General features: G+C 35.7%; 1 protein-coding gene across 1 annotated transcript; it reads right to left on the reverse strand.

Moving 5' to 3' along the window:
• Positions 1-92: 92 nt before the first annotated feature.
• LOC104534238 (sodium channel protein type 1 subunit alpha-like) lies at positions 93-17,347 on the reverse strand (the record flags this gene model as incomplete). Its single annotated transcript, XM_010178597.1, has 13 exons — positions 17,075-17,347; positions 14,736-14,854; positions 14,262-14,351; positions 13,401-13,529; positions 12,896-12,987; positions 11,592-11,828; positions 8,552-8,615; positions 7,288-7,429; positions 6,259-6,465; positions 3,942-4,232; positions 2,910-3,287; positions 1,165-1,297; positions 93-331 (listed from the first exon to the last, which is right to left on the reverse strand). Coding segments are annotated over exons 1-13 (2,394 nt in total), but the record flags the coding sequence as incomplete, so codon positions are not given.
• Positions 17,348-21,004: the final 3,657 nt, after the last annotated feature.

A 21,004-nucleotide genomic window follows, 5' to 3' on the forward strand; every position in this document is an offset into this window, starting at 1 on the left:
TTCTGTGATTCTGTGATTCTGTGAAAAACAGCAATTCTCCAACTGTATAAAAAGCTTCAACTGTATAAAATTACATAGTTTGATGGACTTACCTGATTTCCTATTTTAAGTACATTATTGAAATCCTCAGTCATTGGATAATGTTCCATGGCCATAAACAATGTGTTTAAAACTATACAAACAGTGACAGCCAGATCAACAAGTGGATCCATTACAATGAATTCAACTACATTCTTTACTTTTAACCAGGGCTTCCAACAATCCCAAATTAAGAAAGTGTGGGCAAACTTATACCAGCAAGGTGGACATTTTTGCCTGGATTCTTCAAGTTCTGAGGGAAAAAAAAAAAAAAAAAGACATGCAGAGTGAACATGTTTTGGAGAAGGTGAAAATAAATCTTTATTTATCTGGTTTTTTAGGTTTTAATCTTTATCCCTGGAACCATTAAGGATGTTTGGAGGAACGTCCTCAGGTTTCCAGGAATTTAAGTTACTGTTGCTGACTGAAAATATTCTAGAAGACTAGGAGAAAAACCTCAAGAGTTTTGAGCTAATAATAGAAAAAAAGTTGTCTATTTCTAAGATCACATCAAGTTGCTTTTTTAAAAAAAAGCTCTTTATGATTACATTTAGGGATAGTTTTCTCTGTGAAACTTCCAACTTTGCAGTCCTTTCAAATGTCGAATTACTTATTTGCAAGGAAAAATAAGATTTATTTAACTATGAATAGATTTTTGAAAACAATTCAAGCTTTTTCAAAAATTTCACTAGTAATAATTTCACTGTTCCAAATAATCCTACTACAAATTTCCTTCTCCTTATAAACTAAGAAATAGCCTTTAATGTTCTGTAATAATTTTTATACTATAGTTAGTGGAAAAATTACAAGGCATTTTTTCCAATAACTGTATTTTTAAACATGAATAACTACTACAAAACACATACATGTTATCTATTTTAATTAGAATGTGTTTCTTAGTTTAGCCTGCCTATCAGATTCGTTAATTTCTTTTTTCAATACGCACACGTACTGTTCTCTTATTCAGTTTATGTATTTGCAATGGCTACATATTTTTTGTCTTCTGTATTTGCACTGTAATATAATACCTTCAAGCACATCTAAGACTATGTCAAGAAAGTTCACACATCTGCAGTTTTAACACACCTTCCATTGTATTTGTAATAATGCCAGCTATACTCATGGCTCTTTGCCTTAAATTGGGACCCTCCAGCAGCTCCATTGGTATTCCATATGAACTTGTACGCCTCTTTTTTATTTCTATTTCTGTAATAGTGGTCTATTAAAAAAAAAAAGAAGAAAAAAGGAAAAGGAAAGAGGAGCACAGATTAAATTCAAATTTAGAAATACTGCAAAACAGGTATCAAAGACTCTTTGATGTCAATGAATTCATAATGTATAAAGCTTTATATTTAAGTGCTGATACATCAGCATTTTCTTTCCATTATACATATAACATTAGCCTAGTATTTTAATATATGGCTATTTTCATGTTATACTTCTGACTACTGTTAATACTTGTAAAATGCTAAAAAAAAAATTATATATAGTTCCCAGATTACCACTGCAATATAGTTAACTACTATAGTTAACTATAGATAACTATACTACTACCTCCACATTAGACTCAAAGAAATTTTGGAGGAGGTCATACCCAAGGAAACAAATCAAGACTGTTGCAGTGCTGGAATCAGAAAAATTCCCAATTCCATGTTTTCTCTACTAATATTTAACTTCTAAACCGGTTCAATCACAAGATAGTTACAATAACTGACTTATGCTACGAGGTCTTCTGCAGTAACTATTATTGTCCAAAAGTAGTTTTCATAGATCGGTCTTGATCTCTATACTTATCAAAACTAATTTAAAGGATATCTTTTTCATCGAAGAGCTATCATCTCTGTTTTATTTTATGAATTACAACTGAAGAAACAAAATGTCTGACTTTACCCAAAAATGAATACTTTTTGAAAAAATGTATTTTATTAGAAAAATGAACATTGTGTTACAGTTGTGTTACTGAACACACCTCAATTATAAAGAAGTTTTGAATGTATGAGCATGGGTAGGTTTTTTCAGTGAATTAAATAAATGTATGAAAATGAAAGTATAATAAACCAGAAGAAGTTTATAAGTGTAAGGAGGCTGATGTACTTTCAGATGCTGTGACCTGTGTAAAAATAACTGTTTGGATAAAAGAGGTTTTCTAGGAAAAAAAAATGCAATGGATCCCTCTGCTCTATTCCTAAAGTAGACTGAGGGAAAAGGGAGAACTGACCTGAGGAAAAAATGGATGAATTTAGATGCACTTTAAGAAAAAAAAAAATATACTGTGATCCTCTGCAGTGAGAAACTCAGATCATCTCTGAGACCCAGGAGAAAAAAAGCTTTCAGAGCTTCTAAAACATCAACATAATCTTAAAGGTCATACTATACTTGCATGATACCAAATATAGAGGCAGGGGGGAAAAGAAGTAGAATCAGCCAATTACTGATAGAGAATTAGGAAATACACTTAAAGGGAGGCTAAAACTATAAAGGAAAAAAAAACCATCAAAACATAGTAATATGCAGAATGTTTAGAAAGCTGAGCACCCTATTTTGGGTTCTAAACCAAATTTAGCAATGGAACATTACCTAATTTGATTCGCTATCCAGGTGCATGCATATCCTTGCTCTGCAGGTATATAAAATGTGCTTTGTTCTCTTTCATATTCCCACTTCAGCCCCTCACTTCTGAGTGAATCACTATAAACCCATTTCAGTACAGCAAGATACGCAAAAGCATTTACAACTTCTCAACCATTTTCAAAGGATTTAATTCCATCAAAACATTGTCTGATGCAATAAATAAAGCTCATGAAATCTGGAATAAGTTAAAACTTTCTTACATTGTCATTAGTTGTTGGTTTATCTATTATCACCTCTGGCAGCTGTCCAGTAGGGGACAATAGACCTGGTGGTCCATCCACTAAGGAAACCACCCCATTGCAATCCACAGTGCTGTGCATCTTCCCGTTCACTGGAAACACTGCCAGCCTTCTCGATGATCGGCTGGTCTGACTAATGTTACTACTGCGCCGTTCACTGTGTCTGCGCGGCAAAAAGAGAGAACCTCTTCTGCTCCCATTATCCTCAAACGTGCTGTGCTCATCATCGGCAAAGTCATTTTCAGATCCTATCTTTCTTCCGTACTCTCTAAAACTAAAAAGACTTGCTCTGCTGCTACGTATGGGAGAAAACAGGGAGCCATGAACACTCAGTAAAGACTGCAAAGGAAACATAAACAAAATGACCAGCTGAACATTTTAAATATACAAAATGCATGCCTATGTATTAAAAAAAAATAATACTTTACATTCCCCAGGAATCTGTCAGTGTTATTTTTAATACAGTGCCAAAGGTAGATTTCAGACGTGCACTAGACATGAGAGTCATCTGAATGGGTAAATTAACAGTATACCTAAAATAATAATAGGAGAGAAAAAAATGAATGTGCATAAGGCCATAGCAGTTTCTATTTCTCTATTAAAGAGAAAAAATCAAGACTTTAAAAAATTCTAATGATCCATTGAGATTGTGCATTTGTTAAAAGATATGGATACCCTTAGTCTTCTACATTGATACATTATACTTAAATTTTCCTTTTCTGAATTAAAAGGGGATTTTTATTTAAAATTAACTAGGAAAATGCAATGCTGCTGTGCATGTTAAGACCTGTCAGATCCTAAAGAATAAAATGAGAGAGATCAAAACACTTATTTAGGTACACTTCGAAAATAATAGCAACAGTAAGTCAGTATTTAAAATAATGCAACATTATTTTTCCTCCATTGTATTACTTGCAAAGTTGCAGTGAAGTTTGCTGAATATTACACTTATCTCAAAAACCCCCAAAATGACAACTGCACTATACACTGTACCTGATGGGGTGATGTGAACGGCTTCCCATAAGCAAGTCTGTTCCCATCGAAAGAAAAACGGAAACCTTTCCTTCTGATACTGCTTTCTGATCCAGATTTTGGAAGCTTTCCATCCTTCATGTCATCCTCTTCTCCAGAGAGCTCTCTCTGCTTTCTTTTCTTTCTTCTATTTCTCCTTTCTTTGGCACTTTTTGAGCTAAGTTTGGATGCTTCTGAAGAACTATCAGAGGGTCCACCGATCCCACTTTCACCGCTGTACTCACTCATCTCTGCTGCAGCTGCTGCTATTGCCTGCCACAGTAATTATTTAATGTGATGCTTTACAAATCACACCATTTTAAAAAGAAAACTGTAGTCCCTGTGCCTATGATTTGTATCAAATTATACCTAGATGTGATAATAGATGGATTTGTACAAAACTTCAAATTCTGTAATATGAGTTAAAATAAAAGGGCAGTTTTGAAATTTGCCATTTGAATGGAGTTCTACTTTGCATCTATAACATGGAGTCGGCCTGCATTGTGTCCAACATTCTGTCACAAACTTCATTAGAAAATACTTGAGAGTTAATAAATCTATTAATTAGAGAGAATGCAAATGCAGACAGAAGAGCTAAACAGAGTCATAGTTCAGTCTGTATTAGTTCCGTAAACTAATTTTAACTGTTATTGTAAGTAAAAGCTTCCTGAAGCTGCTCTTAGAAAAAAACTCTGGGCTACTGCTTCCAGTCTTTGATTCATTGGTGATAAAACAAGTAGCAAAAACTAGTCAGAAATTTATGGATTACAATATTTTAAGCTCTAATCAAGTTCTGACAAATATTTTACAAGTATTGCAATTATTTCTAAGCTGAGACTTTGGAAAATTCATCATGACAAACTACTAGATACTATCTCTAGATAAGAAATTTTTATTTAAAAACAATTATTCTGATTTGGGGGGTACTTTCATTTCTCAGTTCAGGAATTCATTAATACTTAAGACTGTATGGAAAATAAGGAGGTGACTGGTGACAGCCAACATAGCTTCACTAAGGGTAAATTGTGACTGACAATTTTGGTGGCCTTCTATGACAGGGTTACAACATTGGCAGGTAAGGGAAGAGCAACTGACATCATCTGCATGGGCTTGTGCAAAGCATTTGACACTGTCCCACACAATATCCTTGTCCCTAGATTGGAGAGACATGGATTTGATGGATGGACCACTTGGTGAATAAGGAATTGGTTGGATGGTCACATTTAAAGAGTTGCAGTCAACGGCTCATTGTCCAAGTGGAAACCAGCGAGACGTGTCGTTCCTCAGGGGTTGGTATCTGGACCAGCACTATTTAACACCTTTGTCAGCCACATGGACAGTGCGATTGAGTGCACCCTCAGCAAGTCTGCCAACTCCAAGTTCTGCAGTGGGCTCAATGTGCTGGAGGGAAGGGATGCCATCCAGAGGGACCTGACAGGCTTGAGAGGTGGGCCTGTGGGAACCTCGTGAAGTTCAACCAGGCCAACTGCACATGGGTCAGGGAAATCCCAAGCACAAATACAGGCTGTGCAGAGAATGGATTGAGAGCAGCTCTGAAGAAAAGGACTTGGGGGTACTAGTGGATGAAAAGCTGGACATGAGCCAGCAACATGCGCTTGAAGCCCAGAAAGCCAACTGTATCCTGGGCTGCATCAAAAGAAGCATGGCCAGCAGGTCGAGGGAGGTGATTCTGCCCTTCTACTCCACTCTGGTGAGACCCCACCTGGAGTACTGCATTCAGCTCTGAGGCCCCCAACATAAAAATAACATGTTGGAACGAGTCCAGAGGAGGGCCATGAAGATGATCAGGGGCCTGGAACACTTCCCCTAGTACTCCCAGATAGGGAGGAAATGCATCAGAGAGTGTAGTGATAGGACAAGGGGTAATGGCTATAAACTGGAAGAGGGTAGCTCTAGACTAGATATTAGGAAGTAATTTTTTACTGTGAGGGTGGTGAGACACTGGCACAGGTTGCCCAGGGAAGCTGTGGAAGCCCCCTTCCTGGAATTGTTCAAGGCCAGGTTGTATGGGGCTTTGGGCAACCTGGTGTAGTGGAAGGTGTCCCTGCTCATAGTGGGAGGGTTGGAACTAAATGATCTTTTAAAGTCCCTTCCAACCCAAAGCATTCTATTATTATACATTTAAAAAGAAAAAAAAAAAGAGACAAGGCAGTCTAATGTACTTGTGAGCTATGTAAAAGAATGGCACTTTTTTATTAAGTTAATTTAATTATCAAGTTCGTTTTGAATGAATAGCATGCAAATGAATATATAAAAGCTCACTCTTGTTAGAAAATACCTGAGCTGCTTCTTGCTGCTTCCTCAGCTGTTCAAGCATCAGCTGCAAGTCTGCCTCCCCCTGTTCTGCTTCAACCATAGTTGCTTGATTTTGTTCTTCATAGGCCATGGCAACCACAGCCAAAATTAAGTTAATCAAATAGAAGGAACCCAGAAAAATTACCAGAACAAAAAATATCATGTATGTTTTGCCAGCAGCTCGTAGTGTCTATAGGAGAAGAAGAGAAATGATCCATCTCATGAAGACATGCAATCAGTTCTTCGGTTCACAAGCATTTACTGAATTTGAAAAGTGTAAAAATATTATTGAGTTGAAATAAGATCATACTAGCTTTCTGAATTACAAAGTAATCAAAATAAAGGGAACACTCATGGATGTGAAAAACATGTTTGAGAACCATGCTGCTTTGAGGCAAACCTTTTAATGCCTAATAATCTTGAAAACGATGTGAGATCAGAGTAATTAATGTGAATCACACATTACAGGTTGGATGCTTAGTGTGCTCACCGTGTATTAGCATGTCTTCTCCTTAACAAAAGAATTAAAAATGGCACAATTGATTAAATAATTAAAATATAATATTTATTATAAATAACAATTTTTCACACACCATATAATGAAATGCTAGGGTAAGAAAAGTAATTTATACCAAGACATGTATTCTTAGTTATCAAAAAAAGGATTCAAACTGCAGAAATTAAGATTCAGATTTTGCTCTCAGAGAGTATTTTTACAATTTAAACTCTAATATTGAGTTTTAAAAAATAAGATCTAATCATGAAGCACAAAATGAAATATACACTGTAAAAATCAAATAAAGGATCAAAAAACCCTTCAGAAATCATGTGACATTCTGTACTAAGTGCTCATGTCTGCTTAATTCTGCAAATTTGTTTCCTTTCATAAATACTGTTCATTTTCAATTGCTAACAACAGCAATGACATGCAACACAAATATGAATGGCCTTTCCATGTTTGTTTGATTTGGGGCCAGTAAGACACTAACCACAATTTTTATGATACACTCACCAGCTGATAAAGATTTTCCCAGGAGTCCTGAGTCATCAGTCGAAACAGTGACAAGAAAGCCCAACTGAACGTGTCAAAGCTCGTATATCCATAGTTGGGGTTTCTACCAGCTTTCACACAGATAAACTGTTCTGGACATTTACTAGGAGGAAAAAGGAAGAAAAAAAAAAGTAAGACAATGCATATAAAAAACTTACATAATACTAAAACGGTTTTTATGTTTTTGTACCTTGAGCTTCTAATGAAGGTTCATTAGATCTGATTTGTGAAGGGGGCTGCTATTTGTGGCTTACAACAATTTAAAAACCAGTGAGGAAATTAAAAGTATTCTTTTAAAAAAAGCCAGAAAAGATCAAAAAACTAAAATGCAAACAAACAAACAACAACAACAAAACAACTTTCTTCCAACCTTCTTTCACCACTACACACAACATAAAACTTATTCCCAGCACTTTGGTATTAGCTCTGCAGATATATCTTCTATGGAAACAATATTTTTACCTAACATAGAGATTCCATAAGGTGAATACTTCCACGCAAAAAACCTCCAAAACTCAGTATACGTATTTTATGCTGAATTTTGTCTGTCAGCAGGGTTGGCATACCAGATTTCTTAGTTTCTTCAGGTTGTGAATTAGGCAAATCAAAATAACAAATTCTACCAATTCCTCAACAGCAAATAACCATTGTAGTGATATTTTATGTCCTGAAACTGTACATATCAAGATTGGATCACCTGCTATCAAAACTGTTATTAACTGTAGGCACACTGTTTCAGTTCTGATTCCATTCTTGAAGTGTAGAAGAGGTTTTTGCCTCCAAAACCTCCATAGAAAAACACTGTCAAGATTTCTTGTCATATATGTGTGTGTACATTAGATGTGTACTTTCACACACACATAAAATTATCTGATAGTTACTTACATACATACACAAAATGTTAAAAAAAATAGTCTGTTTTAAAGACATAAGCAACCACAGGATGGACTGATAGACTACAGAATTATGTTCTCAATTTAATGATAACACAGTATCTATCTGCTGAAATGGAATTTTCTAGTTACACAGGAGTTTTTAAAAGACATTTACAGCTAAGTATTTTCTCATATAACATTTTGTACTCATTCAAGTGTTTACTTACTATGAACCATGACCACATATTACTGATCACAATGTTAGGTAACAAAATTAGCTTTTCAATTTTAGGGTGATAATTTTTACATATATTTTAGACAGCTAGTATGCAATTAAAATTGCACCTTACCCTGCATCTGTGCTATTGCCACAAATCAGATGATCCTTTTGTCCTTCTATGCGATAAAAATTACCTAAAGAAAAAATATTATGTCAAATGATTATAAATGGAACAAGGTGTTTTGTTCTGTTTGGTTTTTTTTTGTTGGGGTTTTTTATTTGTTTGGTTTTTGTGGGTTTTTTGTTTGTTTTTTTTTGGGGGGGTTGGTTTTGGTTTTGGTTTTTTTTTGGGGGTGGGGTTTTTTTGTTGTTGTTTGTTTTTTATTTTATGAGTATAAACCTATGTTCACGTTATCATCTTCTGAATGTTCAGAATCTCCCATTCATGTTTTCCCAATAATGGGTTCAAATACTGGCACATCCATACTGGTAAGTAAAGTTTCAATACTAAAGAACAATAAGAATAAAGGCAACAGCCTCCTGGGCTGTGTGACCAGAAGCAAAGCAGAGCGAGGGAATTGACTGCCCCTCTCAGCTCAGCACTCGTTAGAATGTACCTAGAATATTGTGTCCAGGTTTGCCCTCCTCAATGCAAGAAAGACATTGATAAAGTAAAGCAAGGTCAGCAGAGGGTCACAAGGCCATGAGAGGGCTGGAGTGTTCACACTGTGAGGAGCTGAGGGACTTGACCTTGTTCAGCCTGGAGAAGGGAAGGCTAGGGGGAAATTGGTAGAAAGCATCCAGCAACTCCAAGGAGGTTATCAAGGGCATGGAGCCAGGTTGCTCTCATTGGTGTGTGGCAAAAGAATGACATACAATGGGCATAATTTGAAACAAGCAAGGTTCCAACTAAATATAAGGAGAAACTTTTCACCTTGAGGAAAGCCAGGCATTAAGATCTAGAAAAAAGTCAGAGATCTGGAAAACTCTTATTCCAACTAAATCTTCTCTCATTCTCAATTAATGTCCTCAATGTACCTTTCAAGTTGACATATGGCTCTTGTTTTCACAGGGTAAAACACTATTGTAGTATTTTAAATAGTCAGAAACAGCCCACGGGATGAAGAATATATGAAGACAGGAGGATTCGAAACCAAACAAATCAAATCTATTGATAACAAAATCCCCCCATTCAAGAACAGTACTTATATAATGTTAGAAAGATTATAATCCTATTACTTCCATAATATCTTTAGAGCCAGCTAAGACTCTCAATGTTCAGATATGGATCTAAATCCCAGGTGTCAATACTTTTGACATGTGGATCCAGGATCTGTGGTTATCTTTTCAAAACATCAATCTGGCCTTGTTCCTTAATAAATGAAAATGCACAGATGTTTAGAAAAGTCACTAGAGGGTATCACAGCTCACCAGTATATGATATGCTTAAAGAAATATTAGGAGGACCCACAACTGAGACCAGTGAAATTATAATACAACTGACACAAACAAATGTTTAAAAACAGGTTATATGAGAAAGAAAGAATACAAACACAACTAGATAGAACTGCCTTGCCTGCATCAGCATTCTGTAGAGGGTCCCAGCAAAGTCAATGCTTGTAGCATAGGAAGCAACTGACATTCTGAAGATTTTTTAGTTGTGTCTTTTAGTTTTAGATTGCTACTTAGCGGAAAATGGAAATAGAGAATCTATACATTGTATTTGGAGAGAGAATTCACAAGTGTTTTACGGCATATAAACTATCAGCCAAAACTGCCCACAAAGCTGATAAATAGCACTATCACTACTCCACTTTCACATCCCTTCTTAGGCAAATAAACTAGCTAAAATGAGAGATTGGACAGAAAATGTAAATACAGGAAAAGAACTTTAACAATTCAGAAGTATAGAAAGAAAATATGAAAATATAGAAAACAGCAGACAACTTTAATGTCCATTTTTAAGTAAGGACGGAAATATGAATCATCAAAACTCAGCCTACAACTGTATTTTCTTTTACTTTTTGGTCAGTGAGGAGGAAAGGTACTGCCCATTATTCTACTAATTTCTTTTTACTTAAATACACAACTTTTACAATTAATTACTGAGCAATACTCTGTAAATCCACTTCCAGCACAAACCAAATCAACAACTATTCAAATTTTTGACAATTAGAAGTTGTTACACTATATTTCATGATTCATTGTTCATTACAACTTTACTGGTGCTATCACTTAAAATGACACAATTTTTGTCTTTTTTTAAGTATCTGTGTTTCTGAACCAGTCTGAATGCTATTACTTCAGTCTACAGAGATACAGACTGCTGAAAAGTACCTGTATAAAGATGTCTTTGACAGCCACCTTAGTAACAACACGAAGATGTCCTACAGATGAATACCAAGTCCTTCCCTACCAGGATCTCTACTTGCCTAGCAAGTTCTTTATTTCAGAAAGCAAGTGGTTTCTTACCTCTACCTAATAATAAAAGTATACCTTAACTAGGAAAGCTCTCATATTTATCTATTGGTTTTCTGTCTTATTTATAACCTAAAGATACAAGGAAAGAATAAGAGAATTAGTTTTGTTCAGCCTTGAGAAGGCTAAGGTGTTTGCGGACAAGGATCTTCATGCTACCTACAAGTATCACATGAAAGACTGTAATGAAGATGAAGCCTGACTCTTATCCTTCTAGTGTGTACCTCTGAGAAGAGGCAACTAGCAAAAAAGTTTGAGCATGGGAAATTCTGAATAGATATTTTGAAAAGTTACCATAAGACTGGTCAAACACTGGAAGAACAGGCTGCCCAGAGAGGCTGTGGTGTGTCAAACCCTGGAGATATTAAAAACTTGACTGGACTTGGCACTAAGCAGTCTGCTCTAGCTGGACCTGCAGCTGAGCGGCAGCTGGTCTGGATGACTATGGAGATCCTGTCCGACCTGCATGACTTCATGATTCTAAAACCAACCTAACCCTATAAATACATTTCTAAGTGCAATTAATGGAAAGAACTATCATGTCAGCATGACTTTGGGATGCAATACATAAAAATCCCTACACTTTTGTCATCCTATTTAATTAATTTTATGTTTAGCCTATAGCATGAACAGTAATCTTGTGTATGAGTTTATACACAAAAATGTTAGCAGTTTATAACAGCATTTCTTACTTTCATTCTCAATGTATGCTGTCCAATCAAACTCTGTACCATTGAAGTATGGAGCTAGGTATTTCTCAAAAGTTGTTGCGTTTTCTGATGGCCAGAACAAGCATTTATTCTTCAAATGGCCCATGAACAGCTGCAGTCCTATTAGTGCAAATACACTCAGGCAAAACACAGTCAAAATCATTACATCTGAGAGCTTCTTCACAGATTGAATTAAGGCTCCAACAATAGTCTTCAAGCCTACAAACAGACACAGATTTTTATTATAATATTATGTATGTATGTAAGCTAAAGTGTAATGTGAACTACTCTAACACACTGTTAAATGTCATGCACAGCTTCACAAAAATAGTCTTAAAATATTTTCCAAAGGAAAAGGGTACCAGTAAGTCTCATCGTTTGTGACAAACTGATTTGAAAATATGAATGAGAATGAATGGCACACATTCCAAAGCACCTGCTCTTCAAATGAAGAAGCAAATTTTATTCATGCTCTCTATACATGTAAACTACATGTAAAGAAAATAGTTCATTTTATTTTCTTCTTGATACCTCTTGCTCCAAACCCTTCCCAGTGTTCTATTCCAGTGCACAACATATTGGTTCTATAACAGCAAACAAAAGCAGAACACAATTGCCTTGTAGTAGAAATTTTAACAATTGCATTCTATTGCATGCTATTCCTCTGGAGGTGGGGTTTGATGAAGATAGGCATCTCCAGGTAACAAATACATCATGCAATTCCCATGCTAGTCTTTAATATCTTAGTCCTTTGTCTTTGTCAGGGATTCAACTTCTACAACAGACTGAAATTTCCAATTCCAAATGTCTTAGATAAATAGTAACATTCACGTTAGTACGAGGAAAATGAAAAGAATTAATTTTGATCCTTAATGTGGGAGAGAAAATTTGACATTATGAAATGGAAATATACACAGGCTATGTAATTCAATTTCTCATGCAAGAATGTATTAAACTCTGAGGCTGAGTGTTTTGGAGAATTAGAAAAGGGAATCAAATTGAAGTCAAGACTAAAGCCTGGATGCTTCTTTTAAAAACTATGAATTCCATTTCTGCAGAATTTCAGTCAGCCTCAGTGTTTAACCTCGCTCTCACCTGGAATGACTGATATTGTTTTCAAAGCTCGGAGAACTCTGAATGTTCTCAACGCTGAGACATTGCCCAGGTCCACAAACTCTGTCACATATCTGTAGTGAGGGATTCCATACACAAACACAATGACAGCACACACAAAATTAAACAGATGTGATATAGAGGGCCTATCATTTTACACAGATATTTCTTACCTGGGATTACAGAAATAGTTTTCAAAGCTCTCAATACTCTGAAAGTTCGAAGAGCTGAAACATTGCCTAGGTTTACAAATTCTGTAATATACCTGTAGGATTAAATCACAGTTATTACCTGGACCTGTAATCCAGAGTATTTTTCTGGAAGGAGCAACTTTAAATTAAATACCTGAATTCATATTTTCCTGTTTCAAGTAAGTTTTCCCTAAGAAACACACCCTTAAGTATTTCCATTGAATGCAAATAAAAAATGAAATGGATTTCCCTGATTTTATTGTTTCTATACTATTTAAAATTGATTATTCAGTGGTAGCTTCTCTTTTGTACTGTGGAATAGTCCACTAATTCTGCTGTGTGCTACGTAAGTGTAAAACATTAAAATGGAAAAAGTTGAAACACAATTCAATTACATTTTAAATAAGCTAAGATAACCCAAACAAATTTTGACAGGTTCAAAAAAAGTTCTAACTGATATTTTACTTTTAAAAAGGTATATACTCACGCAAAGGAAATGACAACAAAATCAAGCCAGTTCCAGGGGTCACGAAGGCAAGTAAAATCATTTATACAGAAGCCTCTTGCAATTATTTTTACCAGAAATTCAAAAGTATAAATTCCAGTGAAAGTGTGCCTATAAGAAAACATCCAAGCAAAAGTTAAAAGACTGTCGTTCAGTGATACATCATCACAGGCTTAAAGGAAAGTCACTCAAAACCAGTGATTAGTACATGCACTGTAATAACAGTTATAAACTCACATAAACTATGACTGTTTCTCTACCATTCTTTTGCAAGATAATTGGATTAGTTTATTAATTTATTATACCTGAAGCCTATTTTTGCAGTTTCTAGCATGTAAGATTTTGAAATTTCAGCGCAAATAGTAATACTCATGACTAATACAAAGAAAATACTATTGCTCAAATAAAAATTTCAGCACGGTTGCCATGTCAGAAATGAAAATGCACAGGTAAGTGAAACCTAGTGTTCACCAAAGTTACTCAATGGTTGACTGGGTAGACTTGAGAATGTCAAACAGGAGTCCTCAGCGGCAGTATTTTCTTTAAAATGTGTGTGTCCCCCATTTTTAGATTTTGTTACACAAAATGAAGGTGCTTCACAGGACCTATATATTAATCAGAGTTTTGTTCAGTGAAAAAGGTTAACAGTATCAAAACTTCTTTTCTTTCTAAAGCTTGCATGTCTATGCTGCTTTGAGTTGCAGCTAGGATCAAACTCCAGGCTAGAAAAAGGAGAATACTGGTATTACACACAGGGTAAGTCAAATTAAGAGCTAGACCATGTAGTTTATATTTTCATTTTTAAATAACTTAAAAATTATTAGCTAACTTAAGTATACTTACTCTACATTCTTTGTCCAGTCTGGAGGGTTACTCCATGTCATAAATACACAGTTTGTCAAAATAGTGAGCATAATGAGTATGCTGAACCACGTTGACTGAAGTTAAGGAATATACTCTTTTTTTAATGCTGAATTTGCATCACACAAAACATGAGTAATTGACCAAGCTATAGAATACTGACAACATATATGATACACATCAGTTTACTCTCACTAGCAATGTCATAAATAATGCAAAGATGTTCCACAGTAATGATGGCTATAGCACTAACTCTGTAATTTAGGTATACATGCTGTTCATCCCTTCCTCTAAATTTAATCAGAGGGTTAAAGTTACAAAACTTAGCTCTGATTCATTCTGAGAGAAAGAATTAAGGGCAGGAACACATTTAAACACTAAACCAACAAAAACTAGTGTTACTAAATATTTTAAAAGACCAGCAATAATTTTTAACAAACCACTTGAAAAGGATATGAATGAACCAAAATCTTAATAGCTATTCTTCTAACAATATTGAAAGGAGAGAAAAGGTACAAGGCAGGTGTGGCACTGAACCTGAAGATTGTCTTTCCTTTATTCAATACTATAAATGTCTTTAAAAAAATAAAAATAAAAATAAATCGGTGGGCATAGGAAACAGGAAATTAAGGGTACATATCAGCAACCTTGCCATAAACAGAGGCTGCAGTTACAGAGGCTACTGTAAGTAGTCAAATTTATTTCCAGTACAATTATACAAGCAAATATCAGATTCTAAATTTTCACATGAGCAAAGAAAACTGGAAATCATACATTCTTTGTCTCTGAGCTCTTGAACAAAATCTCCAATTCAGCATTTTCCAAGATTATGTAATGACATAGAAATACAATTATAAATTTGTCATTTTTAACCTTAAAAATTAATCCAGCTATATTAATTGCACTTGAGATCAAATCTAGCAATGCAGAACAAAGGACCTAGTTAACCACTTTTGTCATTTATGAGCAATGATTTAACCATTTCAGTACTTCAAAACTGCTTCTGAGGTGAGACATCTTTGGCTTTTAAAAGCTTTACCACCTTCATTGCCTGTGCAGTCATCCATTTAACTGGTACCATTTATGGAAACATTTGTGATTTTGACTAGGAGACACAATGAAAATGTCATCTAATGAAATCTCAAGTCAATCTACATCTTATGATTATTCTCCCAAAAGGCTAATATCCGGAAACAAGCAGATTTTAACACTAAATGTTTTGTTTTCTTATGATATTCTATTGTAAAAGAAACACATCATTTGATAGTAGCATTTGTGAAGTTGAAACAACAAAAACTACATGAAAAAATATGATTTATTATTATGAAATGAAAAAATGAAAAAATACATTGATTATCAGTCTTAAACATTCTGTACTAGAAAAAACACTGCTTCAACTTAGTTGCTTCTTACAGAGATAATATAGCTCTGTGGTCACTCACATGTGATTGTCCAGTACATCATTTCAAGAACCTGTTCTATGATTTTAATTCAGCAGGCATTTTATTGATTTACACAATAAAATAACCACTCCCTGCTTAGTTTGTACTGCCTTTTTAATGTAAATTCAATTTTGCTTTCATTCTGAACATCATTCCACTTCTCATGCCTACATAAAACCATCTTTTCTTCATCTGTACTTGCCAAAGTCATCAACTTTGCTCTTTTGTCCTTTTGCTATCATATCTATAAAAGAAACTGAGTTGCATTACAGTAGACATATATAAATTTAGATTTTGTTTTCAGGTCTATATGAGGCCTATAACATAGACCAAATATTGAAACACAATTTTAGTCTCTACATGCAGTCCCATGTAAGTAATAAATGTAGGAGTACTCACATAAATATTATTTTTATACTGTTTTGCTGAACTGATGCTAAGCCACAAATCCTCTTTTACAATAAACAAAACCACAGCATTTCTATAAGATTTCTAGGAAAACTTTGCGTGCATGCAGTTGTAAAGTGATTCTAAAAGGAATGATACAGATGCTTTCAAGTCTTTGCTCTGTAACATAAGACTATTGAGGGCATATCACCTCAGATTTTCCTACCAGTGTACTGTCTTCAAGTTACTCAGGAAGGCAGTGTGGAGAAGGATTACTTGCTGGAGAACTGGTATTAAAATAATCAGGAAAAAATATAACTGGCCTGAAAAGTCAACTCCCCATGAGACTTAGAAGAGCTACAGTGGTCCTGAAGCAAACTCTAGCTTAAAACACAATCTGTAACTAAAACAAGCTGTTACCAATTCACAGAAATCACATCACATGAAGCTGGCAATATGTGATAATGATTTTTTTATTATTTTTTTACTTGTATCCCTCCCTAGTCAAATAGAGTATAACATTTAACTTTTTGTAAAACAAGCCTCTCTATGAGATTTCAATGAATGTTTGACAGTTGATCATTTTGGCAGATGACTGAATGAGCACTTTGCCCAAATGGTACTGTCAATGTTTCACAGAAACCCTAGGAACAGAGTAGCCAGATACAGAAGTTTTCAAATGCTTTGGCATTCAATCAGATTTGAACAGATTAAAGGACACTTAATGTAAAATTCACCAACTCAAAATACCATAATAAGGAAACATTAGACATTAAAAAAAAGTCTTAAAAAAAGCATCTTAAACAGAAGAGTTTCAGTCATATTTATAGTGTATTCTAAATAATTAACATATCACATACTGTATAATAATTTCAACCAGGGCTTTTGACTGCCTCCATACCAGAGCATTTATCCCTTTATAGTTCAACAGGAGTTTTCTAATTATACTCTTAATTTTTAACTTACTTTTTTATTGATATAATATGGATCCAGGTCCTCCAGGGGCTCAGATACCATTCCTGGAGGAATATCACCATAAATGAATGGCAGTGTCTTTCCTGCCTCCAAGTCATTACTTGGCTTTGGGTGATCTTCCTCATGAACACCATCATCTTTATGCTCATCTTTGTCACAAGGAGATGTTTCATCAGCAATACGTTTTTCAATAGCTGCAAGAGATTCTTTGGTGAAATAGAAGAAGCTGTCAGATCCTGGTGGTACCAGCATTGTCTGTGCCATCTTTTCATTCTGCAAGTTTTAAATGCTTTTAGGCTCTTCTGCAAGAAGATCCTAGGAGAACGTGAGAGAAAAAGAAACAGAAAATAGAGGACAACTGCAGCAAAAATCCCCAAAGAAATGCTTTTGGTGTAGTCATCATCTGTCTCTTTTCTAATTCTAAAGCACTATAGCAAGAAGTAATTTAATTGCTTGTCAGATGCTTCATAGAAAATTAGTTACCTAAGCTTTCCTAAAGTAATGACATGGTAAATGGATATGAGTTATGAAGTAAAGAAAAAAATTAACAGAAAAAAAAAGATCAAATTTGCATATATTTTGTCAACTGAGGCTAATAAAGAACCTCCCAACAGGAAAAAAGGAAAAGCGTTCTCAATTTCTCTAGCCTAAATATTAAGTCAAAATACACCTTATTGTGAAAAAGTAAGAAATGTGTTAACACAGCTGTGTACTGCAGTCAGTGGTTACAAGTTCTGATATATGGATTTATATGTCAAGTTGACACAATACCTAAAAAAACCTTGCAACATATACTGCAAAAGTAGAAAGAAAAGCATGCCTTTTCTATTACTCTTTTCACTGTCAATGGCAACACTACTCCATCTGGTGGTTTATACTATGCTTGCTAAACTAATGTTTATACTACACTATTCAGACAGGTACTACATAAATGTGTTCTGTATTTAAAGCCATGTGCACAAGCAGAAAGCAATTGGGCTGAAGTTTAGTCTTTCCCTTTGTGGTTTTCCTGACTTGTATCTTCCTGATTTTTATTTGTAATTTTGGTGGTGTTATGCTCCATAATTAAGGGAGTTATGATGGATGAAAGATTTTAGATTTATACAAAAAAAACCACAGCATACTCTTCCCAAAGTTACAGTACTCACCCTGAGCCCCAATGTATTTTCAAAAGACCTAAAAATAAGAAATTTATTAAATTACAACAAACAGTAAGTTTCTAATAGATCACTTCTTTCCAGGTCTCTAATTTCTACAATGAGAGAGCAGTTAACACCCATGGGTGCAGTATCTTTAGAATAAACCAATTTTATTAACAAAGACAAAATGGAATTCAGTCCTGCTTGCTGATGTTGGTGTGTGTGCTAGCCTTTGTCAACCTTGGCCAGTTGCCAAGCATTTATCAATGCTCGAAACGAAGCAGGGTCAAGGAGGATAAAGTGAAAAAGCCCATGCATCAAGGTAAGGACCAGGTGATCACTTACCAATTAGTCTCATGGACAAAACAGACTCAACTTGGGGAAAAATAATTTCTTGCAAAATAAAATAGGTTTGGATAGTGACAGACAAAGACAAAACCTAAAAGAACTTCATTTGCCCTATCTTTCCCAGGCTCAACTTCACTCCATCATTCTCAATTCCTACACCTCCTCCCTCTCTGAGTGGCATGGGAAGGATGGAGAATGCGGGCTGGGGTCAGACCACTGCAGGTCCTCTCTGTCACTCCTTCCTCCTCACATTTTTCCCCTGCTCCAGCATGGATCCTTCCCACCAGCTCCAGGGCTTCAGGGTAAGACTGCTCCAACATGGGCTCTCCACACGCCACAGTTCCTTCAAGGAATATCCACCTGCTCCAGTGCAGTGTTCTACACAAGCTGCAGCATGGATATCTGCTCTGGCATGCATCTCCATGGGCTGCAGAGATATACCTCCTCACTATGGCCTGTCACTATGGCTTCAGAGGAATCTCTGTTACAGTGCCAGGAGTCCCTCGTCCCTCTCCTTCACTGTCCTTCAAAAAAACCTGAAGCAGATTTAGAGTTGCTCCATTTGCTATAGGCTTCTATCATCAAAAGTGTCACAGACTGAGCCTGTTCTACCCAGGAGGTGAGAGCTGGCTAAAGACAACCTTTTTTATGATCACAGTGTGAGCTCAATAGTAGGGGTGTGCTGGGAAGGAAAAAATTATATGACATATTTCTGCAAGAATTATAACAGCTCCAAAGTCATTTAACACATAACACTATGAATCCCAGAAATATGCCTCTTCAAGGTCAACTTTTAGGTAACTTTTATGTCAACTTAAACAGCATTTATGTTAAATTCACTCTCTAGAAGTCTATAATACGCAAAACTAAAAGTTTATGACTGTTCATTTTACCAAATACCACTATGACCTTATGGCAGTTTTTCTAAGTTGTTATAGATGTTATCAGAATGAAAATCAATCTTTCCACTTGCATGTTCATATTCCATAGGTTTATTCAGCAATGGTATTCTTAGAGCTGAGATGAAAAACCATAGCCAATGACTGCAGCACATCTGTGTCATAAAACAGAAAAAGGTTCTTTTCCAATACATAACAGGAATCTCTTCTATTAATGATTTACCCAGCAGCCTAATCACAACCCATGCTTGGAAAAAAAACCCACACTTATTAAACACATCTGGAGTTACAGTTCAGTGACCGTATTTTCTTGTCATGACTTTTTTTAACGTACTGCAAACTGTGGCATTGTTGAGCAAACTGATGACACATATAAGTGCCCTAGTGAGGTCACATCTGGAATACTGTGTCCAATTATGGGCTTTCCTGTTCAAGAAGAACTCTTTCTACTTGAGAGAGCCCAGCACAGAGCCACTAAGATGATGAGGGGACTGAAGCATCTCCCATATGAGGAGCGGCTGAGAGAGCTGGGTCTGTTCAGCCTGGAGGAGAGGAGACTGAGGGGGTATCCCATAAATGGTTTTAAGTATCTAAAGGGCAGGTGTCAGGAGGATGGGACCAGACTCTTCTCAGTTGTCCCCAGCAACAGGACAAGAGGCAATGGTCACAAACTAGTACACAGATGTTCAACTTAAACATAAGGAAAAACTACTTTACTGTGAGGGATACGGAGCACTGAACAGGCTGCCCAGAGAGGTTGTGGAGTCTCCTTCTCTGGAGACATTCAAAACCCGCCTAGACCTGTTCCTGTGTGACCTTCCCTAGGTGATCCTGCTCTACCAAGGGGTTGCACTAGATGATCTTAAGAGGTAATTTCCAACCCCTACAATCCTGTGATTACCCCACAGAAATCAGTTTATCCAAGAAAGAAATGGAGTGAAAAAAATATGAAGATGGATGGATTGTTTAAATGACTTAAATGTTCTCTCTTTTCTGCAGTCTTGATGGCTTCTGTATTACCAACTAAGAGCTAATAACAACTCAAATCAGAAAACAAGAAAGTATGTGAATCCTAAATAAAATAAAACTGACACCCCTTCCCCTCCAAAAACTCCAGAAAGATCCTTCTAAAAACTTCCACTCCCCTCTCCCCCACAAAAAATTTAAAAATCCACCAACAAAACTCAACACAAAAACCCCTTGTTTTCTCAGCTTACTATTAATAAATAGGCTTCTAATCCAACATGGCTCTCTTGTGCATGTAAACCTGAATGGAAACCTCTTTCTATCAAGCAGGACAGACAAAAGCAAGCTACAATGAAAGACTACAGACAATTGTTGCAATACTACTATCTAGTAGCACGGCACTAGAAGGAAACTCATGGGTCCAAAATCCAGCCAATAATGTAAACAATAATGTATTCCAATGGAAAGTGGCAGAATGAACAAGACTATTTTTTAATTCCTCTTTGAAAATATATTTTAATATGTATACAAAGAAAAGCATCAGGGTCATATCTATGCCATTTTAGAAA

Source organism: Mesitornis unicolor, unplaced genomic scaffold (genome assembly GCF_000695765.1).
Source record: "Mesitornis unicolor isolate BGI_N332 unplaced genomic scaffold, ASM69576v1 scaffold12402, whole genome shotgun sequence".
NCBI classification, from domain to species: domain Eukaryota; kingdom Metazoa; phylum Chordata; class Aves; order Mesitornithiformes; family Mesitornithidae; genus Mesitornis; species Mesitornis unicolor.